Source organism: Carassius gibelio, chromosome B16, assembly GCF_023724105.1.
Source record: "Carassius gibelio isolate Cgi1373 ecotype wild population from Czech Republic chromosome B16, carGib1.2-hapl.c, whole genome shotgun sequence".
Lineage (NCBI taxonomy): Eukaryota > Metazoa > Chordata > Actinopteri > Cypriniformes > Cyprinidae > Carassius > Carassius gibelio.
Window position 1 is genome coordinate 4,993,586 of NC_068411.1, and position 16,566 is coordinate 5,010,151.

General features: G+C 38.9%; 1 protein-coding gene across 1 annotated transcript; it reads right to left on the reverse strand.

Annotated features, from left to right (window-relative positions):
• Positions 1 to 7,057: 7,057 nt before the first annotated feature.
• LOC127974865 (uncharacterized) lies at positions 7,058 to 9,632 on the reverse strand. The gene is made up of 2 exons (XM_052578434.1): positions 9,581 to 9,632; positions 7,058 to 9,518 (listed from the first exon to the last, which is right to left on the reverse strand). Exon 2 carries the CDS (start codon positions 9,485 to 9,487, stop codon positions 8,837 to 8,839), a length of 651 nt encoding a protein of 216 aa, XP_052434394.1. The 5' UTR covers positions 9,488 to 9,518; positions 9,581 to 9,632; the 3' UTR covers positions 7,058 to 8,836.
• Between the last annotated feature and the right edge of the window lie 6,934 nt (positions 9,633 to 16,566).

Sequence of the window (16,566 nt, forward strand, 5' to 3'; positions counted from 1 at the left end):
AGAAAACCATCGTCCTGTTTGTGCCATGTTTCCGTGATGAAAAACAAGTCCAGCTTATTGTCCATGATAAAATCCACCAGTAATAGAGCTTTGTTGTTCACTGAGCGCGCGTTCAGTAACGCGGCTTTTAAAGGGCTTGTAGACGGCGCATCACAGAAATGCCGCTCATACGGCAGAGCAGAAAAGTTAGTAAGATCAACCCCGGAGGATGACAGTCTTGTAGTCCTTCGTCGGCAGTTCAAAACTGGGATGGAAGATGACGAGGAAGAGATATAGCTTCGTCCTGTGCTCCGATGAATATACCGCTTGGGCTGCAGTAATCCAGCCCTGTCACAGCGGTTGTAGGTGTCCCCCGACAGATAGTAATTCTGCTTCAAGGATAAGAGCTGGCGAGAGGTGTACTGTAAGGCCATGTTCATTAAAGCCTCGTCTGCATCAGCTCCCAATAAGCCTATCTGTGAGTCCACAGAGCCGATAGAAAGTAACCAGGCCAACACCAAGAAAAACAATTTCCCGACAAACATGAAGAAAGCACGCTGCATCCCAGCGGAGAGAGAGAGAGAGGAGCGGCAGCCAGAACGCGCCAGCGTACCCTACTCACCCGGATGCTGACAGCGATGCAAAACACAATGCATTTAATATTTTTGGTTAAATGTGCTTTCTGCTTTTATATTTAAAATCTCAAATGTCTGTGATTTTGAGTGGATGGAAAACACTTGTTTGAATCTGTCTTTGAATTATGTTGTTGAATTAAATTTCTGCATGCTGCTAAACAGCACAAGAAGGAAGAATCTTCTGGCTTCACTATCATTAACAAAACAATGACTCGTTGAAAAAAGCAACACAGGCAACTGTATTAACATATGCATTTATCCATAACCTAACCATGAATTCTACTCCTCTGTGCATTGGTCATACCAAAAACTTCAAATACCAAATATAACTGAACAATAAAGATTAACAGATGTTTCCGTTCACCATAAAACAACACGCAATTTCAATATTCATTATCCATATCCAGAATTATCAATCAGACAAATGGTGTCTCTACATAATTTAACTAATTATCTTAAAAGTTCTATACAAGACTGAATCACAATATCCTTAAAACATATGCATATTATTTTAAATTTTCACCTTAATTGATTAAATAATAATTAAAACAACCGTAACTCCCATTTTTTAGAGTTTAAAACACGTAACTTATATTTTTAGACAACTAAAATAACCTTAAAAGATTGTAAGGAAATTGTAACCGTTTTATGATGCTGAACATAACAGTTTATATACACTCTTTATATACTCTTACAAGCTTACCTCAAACAGTACACTGACTGAACTGCTAAGAGAGAACTGAAAATGAACACAGAGCCAAGCTGAGCCAGATAACGAACAAAAGATTGACTCTTCTCGAGTCAAGAACCATTTCTGTCGGACTCGTCCGATTCGAGAACCAAGGAGCTGATGATACTGCGCATGTGTGAAGCAGACTGACACACAGAGCGTTTGAACCGAACTGATTTTTTTGGTGAATAATTCTGAACTGATTCTGTGCAAATGTTATGAGCGCGGGTAAACTGAAGGCTTGAATGAAGGGCAATCATCGCTAATGACACCATTACGTTGAGCACAAAAGAACGGTGAACCGTTTTCTTCAACCGGTTTATTGAATCGAAATGTCCGAAAGAACTACTGGTGATCCGAAAACTGATGAGTCAATCTGTTGTTCATTAAATTAGTGTACTGTTTGAGTAAATAAATTACTCCGGGATATTGGTTTGTGTTAACTCAGAGGGAATCTCAGCCACATTAAAAAAGTTAACAGCTTAAATCCTTTGTGGATTAATGGGTACTGGAGATGAGAACTGTTTAAGATAGATTCAGTTCGATTTGGTGAACTGGTTCAAAAAGATCCGGTTACATCGAAAGATTTGTTCGCGAACCAGATATCACAAACTGCTCCGTTTTGAACTCTCACATAACAGACATGGAAGAGAAAGACAATGATGAATAAAGTCATAGATTTTGCTATTTTTGGACCAAAATTTATTTTCAATGCTTCAAAATTTTCTAACTGACCCTCTCATGTCACATGGACTATTTTGATGATGTTTTTCTTACCTTTCTGGACATGGACAGTATACCGTACACACAGTTTCAATGGAGGCACTGGGAGCTCTCGGACTAAATCTAAAATATCTTAATCTGTGTTCCAAAGATAAACGGAGGTCTCACGGGTTTGGAACGACACAAGGGTGATATTAATAACATAATTATGATTTTTCGATTTTCGATGAACTAACTAGGGATGGGCATTTTCCGCAAATATCACATTCGAATATTTGAGCTCATAACAAACGAATATTCGAATATTCATTTATTTAAATTAAGTTTAATGAGACAGACGTTATTTTTCAGCAACATTTAATTTTCCGTCATTTTGAACAAGCTTACAAATAAGCTTGAACATTACACATCGTGTTTTGTAGCTGAAAACCTTTAACAATGCGTGCAAACAAACAAAAGTACAGATTAAAAGCAAAAAAAAGTGAATAAAGAAAAAAAGAAAGAAAAGTGAACAAAGAAAAAAACGTAAAGCAGCCTGCAGCAATTAAGCTATTGTAGAACGTAGCCTAAAGTTAACTTTGAAACTTTTAAACTGTCAGCAAATATAATTTTTGCTTTTTTTCTATTGTTTCACATGTTCTTGTTAAGAAATACGGGCATGTAAACATGATCAGGGGAAAGTCGGCTCCTTAGTCTGTTAACAATAAGGCCGGCCATGGAGAAAACGCGCTCTGACGGCACAGACTTTGGCGGGACTCACAAATAATGCTGTGCTAAGCGAATAAGTTTTGTGAAGCGCTTCGTGTTTCGTTTCACCACTGAATGGGATCCTCATCTGGTGGAATACATAGCTCCAGCAAGAATTATTCCCACTCGTCTCGGCCGGACTATCTGTAATCATCGCTAAAGAACTGGCTCAGCCTTTTCCGACGAGTGGGCATTGTATCCTCTTCATCGTTGGTGGCGGCGGCTGCATCCGCACCACTCGCAAAAGGAAAATGTTCTGATAAAAGTTTTTTTTAATCTTACTTCTCTCATGTTTTCATCGAGAAACCTGAGATGTTTGTGCTGGAAATTTGGAATTTTCACTGCATTCTCCAAATTAGCGTTGTTTATTCATTGCTTGAGAGATGCCGCAACGATGTTCTTGAATTCGGTCACTTTCTGTGATTCTCCACGGCATATGTGAAGTACTGTAGAAGACTGCAGTTCTTAGGAACCGTTCACATATCGCGTCTTTTGCACCCTCAAGTTCGTTATTTCCAATGTAGGCGCGTGGTATGCGTGCTCATAATGGAAGCGTCGCGGTCGCGATGTGCACGCGATGTGCACGCAGTGCGACGCTCACTTTTTTTCCAGGCACGTCTGCACCGCATCGAGTTAAAAACATCTTAACTTTTATAAGTCATTTTGAGTTCATTTTGGTCCATTTATATCTAGAAAAGACAGTTTCTGTTCCATTCTCTGACAAAAGATGTTCTGTGGGGACCAGAGCTTAAGAGGCCATCTTAGAAATTTCAGTCTGGTTCTGCTAGGTGGGGGGTAGGGGGGAGTCAATCCAAGGATCTTGTGTATGACTCTCGTGGGTTTACATGTGCTGGCCGGCGTTGCATCTTGATTACTTGCCCCAAATTTGACAATCTCTTCTCCGAATCTCCAATTGAAATGGTCAATAATTGTGGTGTAAATGTCGAAAGCTGTTCTGTGAAAGAGTTGGTTGGTTGGTTATTTTGCTTTGGACTTGTGGCATTAGGAATGATTTATGACCTGTTGCCTTTCTGAGGAATTCGGCTCGTGTTTCAACCACAGTCCTGATTGACTCTTTAATTTGTCTGGTTCGGGTCTGATACTAGGGCTGCAACTAACGATTATTTTAATAATCGATTAATCTGTCGATTATCTTTTTGATTAATCAATGAATCTGATAAAAAAAACAAGAAAAGCATTCATTTCCAACTCTTTATTCAAAAACAGAACTAAAATCTTTAGAAAGTGCACAAACATGTTGCTCCTTGAACATCCCTGAGCTGTTATAATAATAATAAAATAAAATAAAAATGGACTAACACTAAAAACATACACTTGTATGCTTTACATCTGCCAAATATATACTTTTTAAATAAAGTGCCACCTGAGCTGCCAGAACAATAAATAATTTATAAAAAATAAAGAACAATACAAATCAGAAAATTTAACAGGATTTGTTTGAATGTCAGAACTTGTTCTCTACACTACACTGCAGACGCACACACTCTCACACTGACACACACACACACACACACACACACACTCTCTCTCTCTCACTCCCTTTGTTCAGACACTTTGCATTGCAATGCAAAAATGTGAGCATGTCCACATGCTCCTGGCTCAGGCTTGCTTTTTTCTTTAAGGCTATGTTGCCTGCTGCAGAAAACAGCCGCTCAGATTGTGTTGAGGTGGCAGGGATGCAGAGGTAAGACTTTGCTACCCTGGCCAACGTGGGATATCTTTCATTGTTAGCCTTCCACCACAATAATGGGTTTTCTTTATTGTCAAGGCTCTTTTCTCCAAAGTATGTGAGGACTTCGTTCCTCACTTGGCTGTGGACATCCTCAGCTTCACCTCCTCTATCCTCTTCTTCACCATCAGAAACAAGGAGTGAATCAAGTAGAGTGGCTACTAGAGGTGTTGATTCATTAGCTTTAGTATTGGTGGCGGTAATAACAACACTGTCACTGCCATGCTGCTGCACATCCATCTTCCTTCTCTCTTCAAGTAACATGGTTTGCAGTTTAGTTTGAACAAGTAGGATTTCATCAGGTGAAAGAAACTTGCTCAGTTTCCTAAAACTTGGGTCAAGGACCATTGCAAAAATCACTGTGTTTGGTGATCCATCTGAGAAAGCAGTCTCCCTTTTCCATTTCTCCTGCAACTGCTGCACCGCAGTGAGTTGGAAAGCCCGCAGCAGGGCTGACTCGTAGACAGCAGTCTGGGTGGACTTCAACAGCCCCTTCACAAGTGGAGGTATTGCAGATATTGTTGCATATTTATATCCACTCATGAACACAGTGACACATTCAAAAGGCTTGAGGACTGTTGAAAGCTCTTCCAGCAGGCTCCACTGGTCTGGTTTCAGATCCAGGTCCCTTTTGCCTCTCTGTGTGACAGAGCTGTCGAACAGTGTTGCTGTTACAGGCCACCTTTGCTCAAGCAGTCGAATTCAATTCAATTCAATTCAAGTTTATTTGTATAGCGCTTTTTACAAAACAAATCGTTACAAAGCAACTTTACAGAAAATTATGTTTCTACAATATTTAGTAGTAGCTAGTAGTTTGTGCACATTTGACAGGATTTTAGAAAAACTAAAAAATAATAATAATACAAGACGTAGTCAGCTAGACGATGAACTATCAATATTATTAATTAAGTTATTATATGATTAAGTCACACATTTAGGAATAATTGTTAGTTCTGTTTGTTCATTCAGGGTTAGCATCATCTGAGGTCCTCTGAGGGTCAGCATCATCTCTTCTCAGGTGTTCTGGATCCAGACTGGAGCTTGTGTAAATCCTAGTTACCACGGGATGTAAATCCCGTGGCGAAACATAGAAACAAAATACAGACATCATTAGCATAGCTGCTGATCCAACAAAGTAAAATTAGTTTAACCCAAGCTAATGAATAAAAATGCACCTTTGATCAGATGCAACTACACTCACAATTAAAAAGATACATTATTCGAATGCTTGGCGAAAGAGATGTGTTTTTAATCTAGATTTAAACAAAGAGAGTGTGTCTGAACCCCGAACATTATCAGGAAGGCTATTCCAGAGTTTGGGAGCCAAATGTGAGAAGGCTCTACCTCCTTTAGTGGACTTTGCTATCCTAGGAACTACCAAAAGTCCAGCGTTTTGTGACCTTAGGGTGCGTGATGGGTTGTAACGTGGTAGAAGGCTAGTTAGGTACGCTGGAGCTAAACCATTTAGGGCCTTATAGGTAAGTAATGATAATTTGTAACTGATGCGGAACTTAATAGGTAGCCAGTGCAGAGACTGTAAAATTGGGGTAATATGATCATATTTTCTTGACCTCGTAAGGACTCTCGCTGCTGCATTTTGGACTACCTGTAGCTTGTTTATTGAAGAAGCAGGACAACCACCTAGAAGTGCATTACAATAGTCCAGTCTAGAGGTCATGAATGCATGAACTAGCTTTTCTGCATCAGAAACAGATAACATGTTTCGTAGCTTGGCAATGTTTCTGAGATGGAAGAATGCAATTTTTGTAACATTGGAAATATGATTTTCAAAAGACAAATTGCTGTCTAATATAACACCCAGATTTCTGACTGTAGAGGAAGTTACAGTACATCCGTCTAGTTGCAGATTGTAATCTACAAGATTCTGTGTAGTGTTTTTTGGTCCAATAATTAATATCTCCGTCTTATCCGAATTTAATTGGAGAAAATTCTTTGTCATCCAATCTTTTACATTTTTAACACAATCTGTTAGCTTAGATAATGGGAAGTTTCATCTGGTCTCGTTGATATATATAGCTGAGTATCATCAGCATAACAGTGGAAGCTAATTCCGTATTTTCTAATAATATTACCAAGGGGCAACATGTATATTGAAAATAGAAGGGGACCTAGGACGGATCCTTGTGGCACTCCATATTTTACTGATGATAAATGAGATGACTCCCCATTTAAGTAAACAAAATGGTAGCGATCGGACAGGTAGGATCTAAACCATCTTAGAGCCTGCCCTTGAATACCTGTATAGTTTTGTAATCGATCTATGAGTATGTCATGATCTATGGTGTCGAACGCAGCACTAAGATCAAGTAAGACTAGAAATGAGATGCAGCCTTGGTCTGACGCAAGGAGCAGGTCATTTGTAATTTTAACAAGTGCAGTTTCTGTGCTATGGTGGGGCCTAAAACCCGACTGAAATTCTTCATACAGATCATTTTTATGCAGGAAGGTGCTCAATTGAGCAGACACAACTTTTTCTAAAATTTTAGACATAAATGGAAGATTTGAAATAGGCCTATAATTTGCCAGTACACTAGGATCTAGTTTTGGTTTCTTAATAAGAGGCTTGATAACCGCCAGCTTGAATGGTTTTGGGACGTGTCCTAAAGATAACGACGAGTTTATGATATTGAGAAGCGGTTCTTCGGCTACAGGTAACAGCTCTTTCAGTAATTTAGTGGGTACAGGATCTAATAAACATGTTGTTGGTTTAGATACAGTGATAAGTTTATTTAGCTCCTCCTGTCCTATGGTTGTAAAGCACTGCAGTTTATGTTTGGGTGCGATGGATGAAACTGAAGTGTTAGATGCTGTAGAATCTACATTCGCTATTGTATTTCTAATGTTATCTATTTTATCAATGAAGAAATTCATAAAGTCATTACTATTTAACGTTGGTGGAATATTTGAATCAGGTGGCATCTGGTAATTTGTTAACTTAGCCACTGTGTTAAATAAAAACCTTGGATTGTTTTGGTTATTTTCAATGAGTTTGTGTATATGCTCTGCCCTAGCAGTTTTTAGAGCCTGTCTATAGCTGGACATACTGTTTTTCCATGCAATTCTAAAAACTTCTAAGTTAGTTTTTCTCCATTTGCGTTCAAGACTACGAGTTACTTTCTTGAGAGAGTGAGTATTACTGTTATACCATGGTACAGTACGTTTTTCTCTAACTTTTTTCAATTTGATTGGGGCAACAGCTTCTAATGTATTAGAGAAAATAGTGCCCATGTTGTCAGTAATTTTGTCTAATTCATGTGTATTTTTGGGTACAAATAGCAGTTGAGATAGATCAGGCAGGTTATTTGCGAATCTGTCTTTGGTGGCTGGAACAATAGTTCTGCCCAGACGGTATCGCTGCGACATATAGTTAATATCAGTTATACGCAGCATGCACGATACGAGGAAATGGTCTGTAATATCATCACTTTGAGGTACAATATCTATAGCAGTAAGATCGATGCCATGCGATATAATTAAATCTAGTGAATGATTAAAACGATGAGTGGGCCCGGTGACATTTTGCTTGACTCCAAAGGAGTTTATTAGGTCAGTAAACGCAAGTCCTAATGTATCATTTGTATTATCAACGTGAATATTAAAATCTCCCATGATTAGCGCCTTATCAACTGTAACTAGAAGGTCTGAGAGGAAATCTGCAAATTCTTTTAGGAATTCTGTATACGGCCCTGGTGGTCTATACACAGTAGCCAGAGCAAGAGATACATTAGATTTCTTTTGCATGTCTGACAGAGTAACATTTAGCAGAAGTATTTCAAATGAGTTAAACCTGTATCCTGTTTTCTGGGTAACATTGAGAATATCACTATATATTGTTGCAACACCCCCGCCACGACCAGTCTGACGGGGCTCATGCTTATAACAGTAGTTTGGTGGAGTAGACTCATTTAGACCAAAATAATCATTTGGTTTTAGCCAGGTTTCAGTCAAGCAGAGTAAATCAAAACTATTATCTGTGATCATTTCATTTACAATAACTGCTTTTGGTGTGAGTGATCTAATATTTATGAGCCCAAACTTTAAAAATTGTTTTTGTTCATTTACTTTACATTTTTCTGGTTTAATTACGATAAGATTTTTTCTAGATCCTACATTATATTTATATTTATATTTTGACCTCACTATTCTGGGAACAGACACAGTCTTAATAGGTTTTACAGCACAAGTACTTTTATCATTTAAGCGGGTGGAACAAAACTCATCATAATGGTTATTTGAGAATTGACTTACTAGTCACATCGAGCAAAGTGTCCTGGAGATGTTGTCAGAGAGAAGCTCCGCTCCGACTCGACTGGGGTGTAATCCATCAGCGCGAAACAGTCTAGGACGCTCCCAGAAAAGATTCCAGTTATTAACAAATAGCAGTTTCTGTTCTTTACACCATGACAACAACCATTCATTTAAAGCAAAAAGTCTACTGAACCTTTCGTGTCCTCGTCGATACGTGGGCAGTGGTCCTGACACGACGATCGTCGCCGCGGGCGTCGTGCTGCGAACCGTCTCGATCAGGCTCCTGAAGTCCCTCTTCAGCGTCTCCGTCTGCCGCAGCGTGGTGTCGTTAACCCCGGCGTGAAGCACGACCGCTCTCGGGCTCTCGTCGTCCTTCAGGATCGCGGGTATCTGCGCAGAAACATCGAGAACACGAGCACCAGGCAAACAATGAGTGTGCACTTTACCTTCGGCTAACGTAGCACTTACGTGTCGGACGATGGAGTCTCCGATGATCACAGCGTCGCGTCCTGTCTCGCGGAGGGGAGCGAAGCGGTTCTGGATGGAGATCTCGAAGGCAGGAGGGGGAGATGTCGTCGCCCGGGACCCGGCTCGCATCCTCCGCTGTGGATGCACCCAGGGTCCGTGGTGTCCCGGCGTCGCAGTGAAGGACATCTGGGAAGATCGCGTCCTGGGTGCACCGGGCCTGCGCAGAGAAACACACGGAGTAGACGTGGTGGGACTGTTAACAGCACGCTGTATACTTACCCCGGACTTGTGAGCGTCAGCCCGGGATGATTCCAGCGCGGCTCTCCGCTCTCTCAGCACATTCTATATGAATTATCATATAGAATGTGCTATTCCACCTTGTGCTTATGTCTTGAACAAGGCTGTGCTCTGGTGTGGCCATTTGTTGTTGTTTCTCTCTGAGTTTACTGCTGGCTAGCTCGCTTTTCTTAAAATGTTCTACCAGACATCTTGCAGCCCGACAGCTTTTTCAATGCTTGGATGCTTCAACACAGTATTGATCACAACTTGCAAAGTATGGCCAGTGCAACAGACAGAGGGCCACCCATGCTTCTCCTCCAGGATATTTGCTGCAGCCACGATATTAGCACCATTGTCATGGACTATGGCAATGATTTTGCTGGGAGGAATTTCTAATCTGGCCACTACCTGCTCCAACCACTCTGCAATGTTAGATGTAGTATGTCTGTCATGCAGTGGCATTGTGGTGAGGCAGAATGACTGCATGTCCCAGTCATCTGTGATGTAGTGGCATGTAATGCCAAGGGAGGCTTCAGTTGCTACACTGGTCCATACATCAGTGGTGAGAGCAAGTTTGCTGTTGTTGGTGTTTATTGCAGTTTTCACTTCTTTGAATGTCTCTTCATATTTTCTCTCCATGAGCTTTGTGAAGTGAGTCCTGGAGGGCAGAGTGTAACCAGGGATCAAGGTGTCAGTGACGAGCATGTTGAGGATACTATCCGTCAAGACAGCAGCTTGCTGGGGTGTACATGATGCATTTCCCATCAAGAAGCCTCTCATTGTTTGCTGTTTTTTTCTGGAATCAAAAAGATAGAGTATGTATAATAGCACAATTTTTACATCAACTAAATACATACTTACATACATACATACCTAACCCAAAGAGCAATTACAGACAACACACACGCACACACACAAACTCTCTCTCGAGTTCACTTGAACCTTATTCATTAAATTATTACCATCATTGTAGTAAGTGCAAGGTTCATTTCACTGTGTTCGAATTTCCATCACAGTTGCTTTCGTTTCGAAGTGCCATACGTTCTGAGATAAAAAAAAAACTTGAAATGGGTTCAATTAAAGATCTTTACTGAATGTTAAATGTCATGAATCTTTGTTGTATACTGCAGATAGAAAAAATATTTTGACATCATGTGCTCGTCATGTGACGAGCATGTGCATTTTAACAATTTAATGGAATTTGCAGTTTTATTGTTGGTGTTTCTTTTATTCTTTTTTTGTGAAAAGTTCTTAAGAAATAAATACGAAATAATTAAATACTATTAAATTCCACAGTAGCCTACTAATTCACGATTTTGAATGAAAAGGTGAATCCCCCATCTAATTATGTGGTGAGGGGCTCCGCCTCCACTCTTGCGGGTGGACCAACGCAGTTTGCGCTACGCCACTGGCTTAAGATGACCAAGTGTTATAAAAGAACTTTAAAATTAAATTAAAAAGTACAACACACACAAATATATTTGTCATTAATAACCTATTTGGGACAAAGCACAGAATATACACTGCAAAAAAAATGCTTTTCTAATTTAGTAGTTTTGTCCTGTTCAATCCAAAAAAAAGAAAAAATAATAATAATAATAATTAGCGTGAAAAACTGATTATTATCCTACAAAATGCAACGGGCTAAAGAAAACATTGTCGGACCATCCCGTCTAAAACTAAATCCCAATGCAAAGATGTGATATGAAGAGAAAATAAAGAGAATCAAAGGACTCGATCCTTATGAGCAGAGCGACTGGTCAAAGTAACACCTTCCAGCCCAAAAGAAGGGCATGTGAAAAGGCTGTGTTGTGGTGCTTTTACAGAAAGCCTGAAGAGCTTGATTACATGTTTGACGATAATCAGAACTATCAGTCCTATATAGTGGTTCCATTTAGACTGCGTGGGACTCAGCAGCACCAGCCAGAGAAGAGTCATGTGTCCGTTACTTATCACCCACAACCTACCTCATATTTTCAGTTTCTCATCATTTCTATGGACCCTTTATAATGTAAATGTATTCATATAAATGTATTTACATGTTAATGTATTCATCTAAATGTATTTACATGTTAAATATGTAAAGAAACTTAAATTAAGTTTGTTGTTACTACTATTTAAGTTATGTAATTGTGTTTGCAACCAAAGAACACTGATTTTGCACAATTCTTCCTTAAAGATAAAGGAGGCAGAATTTCATTCAACCTAGTGTATTTTATTTACAGACATGGCTAAAAAACATTACATGTGAGAAGAGACATTACTCTTTTGAAAAAAAAAAAAACATTTACATATTAGATATGATCATGGTTTATAATTCTAACATGACGCCTTCACAACAATAATTGGACACATATTGGTCAAAGCACAGCACACAACCACAATTTTATCCAGCAAAGTCAGCTCAGTCTGATGACCGGTGTGGACAGTGCCCGGCAATGGGGGTGGATTCACAGGACCTTCCATCTCAGGTGCAGCAGGTGTAGTGTGTGACAGTAACAATATAAAGAAATCATGTCATATCACAACCTCTGTTTCTAAGGAATCCAGATTAGCTATACATAGGGGGCAACATACACTACCGTTCAAAAGTTTGGGGTCAGCGAGATTTTTTAAATGTTTTTCTGCTCACCAAGGCTGCATTTATTTGATAAAAATAAATAAATAATAAAAACAGTAATATTGTGAAATAGTATGACAATTTAAAATGACTTTTCTATTTTCATATATTTTAAACTAATGTATTTCTGTAATCAAAGCAGGATCACACTCCAACATTTCATAGGCGGGTTTGCCTGCAAACACAGTCACCAAATAAATTGCAATGTAGCCTAGATGTACAACATTTAAAACTGATTAAAGTTACGCTTTAGTACATTGGTAACTTAAGCTCATTTTCTAGCCATTTAATGCTAGTTAACAGTATACATTTACTGAGAGTAGTTGTAACTTACCTTTGTTAAAATGCTTTGAACACACCATCAATGTGTGGTGGAATGTTATCGAAGGTAATCTTGGCCTCCTTACCGCTGCTACCATGCCATTCGTTGCCTTTTTGTCACCTCTGAAACATGGCTTGTACTATTACTTTTCTCCGCTGGAAAACAATAAAAGGATATTCTGTTCTTAAGCTTTATGCCACTTCTATTCTGAGAACGACTATTGCAGTTTATAACACAGCAAGTAAACGGCATCTTGAACACTGCGTTCTTCCCTCCATGCAAAGAAGTCTGGCGCCTAATGTTTGTGCCGCGGATTCCCAAAATGCTTTGCGTTCACCATTGGGAATACGTCATGATGACGACACATCAGCGATCTCTATACATGACAACAGATTGAAAAATGAATGGTCCAAAAAAGACGAGTGAATAGAGCGAGTCTTTAGTCTTGCAATGCAAAGTAACTATACCACCCCTGCTATACTGCTGTTATTAACGAGCTAACGCTAACTTGTCATGCTTGTCAAGCTGGATAATGAGTAAACACCGGCAACAGGGACATTACGTTCCTCACTTCAATACGGAACAAAAGTAGGATTCTGTAGTGACTTACCCTGCTATTGAACTCCCTTCCTCCTCATCAAAGACTCCAACATGTTTTCGTCTCAGGTGCTGGATCATTGCCGTGGTGCTCCCGTGCCATGTCATGTCTCTTTTGCATATTTTGCAGTTAACACACTTTTTCTGTTTATTTAGTGTGAAATGCTCCCACACCTCGGATGACTTGGGGCGCACGGATTTCTCTGCCATGTATCTTTCCTCTACCTCCGCTCTTTTTTTTTTTTTTTTTGCTCCGCCCTGTTTATGAGGCGCCGAACTCTGCTAGCAGTAGCATCGGTGTGCGGGAGAGTTGGAGTGTGTTCATTCCGCTCTGCGATCAACTAAAATTTTGATTTTTTACATAATAATCAAACGTCTCTGTGCGCGACACAACGAATCAATTATGAAATTCGTTGCCAACTCTTTTAGTAATCGATTTTAATTGATTCGTTGTTGCAGTCCTATCTGATGCGCTACAGGATGAACCCACATTTCACAAAAACATGAGTGTTTTTGTGTGTGTGATGTCCACACAAGGGTTTTGTTTTTTACGGGTGTAGCATTGTAGCATTCATGTTTTGTTTTTAATCACAAATTTTGTAAAGTTTAGAGAGGGTTGTTTACAGTATATAACATGGAATGAACAGTATGTCTAAGAAACTCACCTGTTGTTCTTCAAAAAAACGTTCTTTTTGATGTGTTTCCATGACTTTTGAAAGATCTCCTCCTTCACAGTACTCCATCACATTATAAAAGGGTCCCGCTTTATTATCTAAATAAATTAACATTGTCAAATAATTATTTAACTCATAATATGTTAAAATAGCTTAATTTTCTGACAGTTATACTGATGTTTTTGTAATTTATGTTATTTATTTATGTATAATTTTTGCTGTTCTTATCAGTCTCCATTGTGGTTAGTAGTTTTATTAAATTTTTAAGAAACACAACAAAACATCACCACTATTCTTTTATATGGAACACAGGAAAATAAGTGTACAAATAAGAAGAATAAACCTTCAAATGAATTCACATAAGTAACAATATTAATCTTAATCATTAATCTTTTAATCGACCTTAGTCCTGATCAAAACTACCAGATGTTTAAAAAAAAAAATCTAAATTTTTAAGTTTTATGGTTGATCACTAGGTGGGACCATTAACCCTTTAGATAGGCCTGTGCAAAAAAAAAAAAGCTTAGTTTCTGGCTTGTATATGGAGCTATATGGAATATAATAGCATATTTTATTGTGTGTGTTTATGTGATAGAGAGAGAGAGAGAGAGAGAGAGAGACCTTTGCGCACTTACCTTGATGTATTTGATAAAAACAAAATGTACACCTCAGCTCTCAGAACTACATGGAGTTAACAAAAACAAAGTGTATTTATGCACCTGCTAAAGAAAAACAAGGTACGTTTTTGTTTATTTGAAGTTGGTGTTGCATTTTATTTCATAATAAATTATGTTCATAAATCTGATTCAAAGTAGATTTTTTTTACAGTAGAATCAAAAAGTGTATCAGTGAAAGATTTTAAGGTTTTAAACTGGCTTTGCCATCAAGAAAAGACAAGCATTTCACACATAGGCCATCCATACTTCTCACCATCAAAAGGCAGCAGGTGCATAAATACAATACACTTACTTTGTTTTTGTTTACTCCATGTAGTTCTGAAAGCGGTCGCCGTGATTTAGCCAAGTAAGACATGTTCATGGATCAACATCTTTTGATGGTCCTGTATCAACATTATTGTCAATAAATATAGACTTTACCCAATCCCTACCCCTAAACCTAACCTTACCAAATGAAAGATGATTAACAAGGGCGTAGAAGCACCTAACTCTGATTATACACCAAAAACAGATATTTCCTGAAAAGTTATATCTAAATCCCGATTGGTTGATTGGAATGTTGTTGCAGGATCAACAAGGATGTTGATCCAGGAACATGTTGTACTTGGTGAAATCACGCTCACATTCTGAGAGCTGAGGTCTCTATTTCTCTCTCAAACATACACACACACTTCTGGACTCTTGCGATGGCATAACGCATCGTCCCTGGAGTCACGCCTCTGGCAGGCTGAAGGAAGTGAGTTGTCTACACATTGGTAGAAAACAGCACTTTACTGTTTCTCCCAATCCACCCGGATACAGGATCCTCTGAATCCTCATCGCCTTCAGTGGGAGCTTGAGAGGATGAAGAGGGTGCCAAAACAAAATCAGGATCTGATCTTTCTTGTGTTGCTTGCTGCTCTTCTCACCATGAAATGACCAGCAGGATGGCATGCAAGTGTTTAAATCCACTTGATTTTGTTTAGTCTGTACTTTTCACCATCAAAAGGCAGCAGGTGCATAAACACAGTTCTTTTTTATTGTTTACTCCATGTAGTTCTGAGAACTGATGTGCATATTTAGATTTTTAGATACATCAAGGTAAGTGCACAAAGGTCTCTCTCACACAATCTCTTTCACTCTCTGTCTCTCTCTCTCACACACACACACGCACACACACACACACACATGAAAAGAGCACTGCAACCTTACGATTGTTCAATTAAAATAAACGTATTTTGCTTCATACAGTGTGTCTGTTGTCTTTGATTAGCTTAAAAGTACAATAAAAGGACATTTAGAGGATTTAAAGCGAAAGTCCTCTAAACGTCCCGAATGGCCGGTGCACATCCTGTAAATGTCGGGAGGACGTTTTCGCAAATGTTGGCTCAACGTAAAGCGGACCCTACACGATGTCCTGGGGACCTTTCTTTGTTAGCTGGGTTGGAAGAGAAAAATAAATAAACTGTGTGCACGGTTTTACAATTTGTGGGGACAGATTTTAAACTGTGGGTACAGATTGTCAATTTACATCCATGTGGACAGATTTTTTACAAAACTGCACACACGTTACAGTTTATTTATTTTTCTCCCCCGAGCTTCAGGGCAATGACCACAAGAGGGAGTTAAACCACCTTTTAACATTATTTAACATTGGAAAACTGATGGGACATCAAATGTAGACTGATGTACAAGGTACGTGATATACACAGTAAACATCTGCTAATTAAAATTTGCACACACAAATAAATATCATCCTGAATTGCATTTATTTAAAGTTTACGACACTCACTGACAACATTTTCTTAACCATAAAATTTTTTTACTAATTTGTTCCCACAATGTACTAAAAGTGCACACGATAACTTTTTTTTGGTGTCAACAATTTCTTTTAAATTTATATTAATTTCAATATACTAGGCAATATCAAAAATGCTTGGCTGAGTTAATACTTTAACACAACCAGGGGATCTTTCTATCATTGGACAAGGTTTTGCTGATCTTGCTGGTTCTGGAGTTTTCCAAAATGCTGTTGGCAGCATTGATGGATGTCAGCTGCGCCTTTAGCTTGTTCTGTAAAATTATCATACTTTCAACAATAGGAAACAGAGAATTCA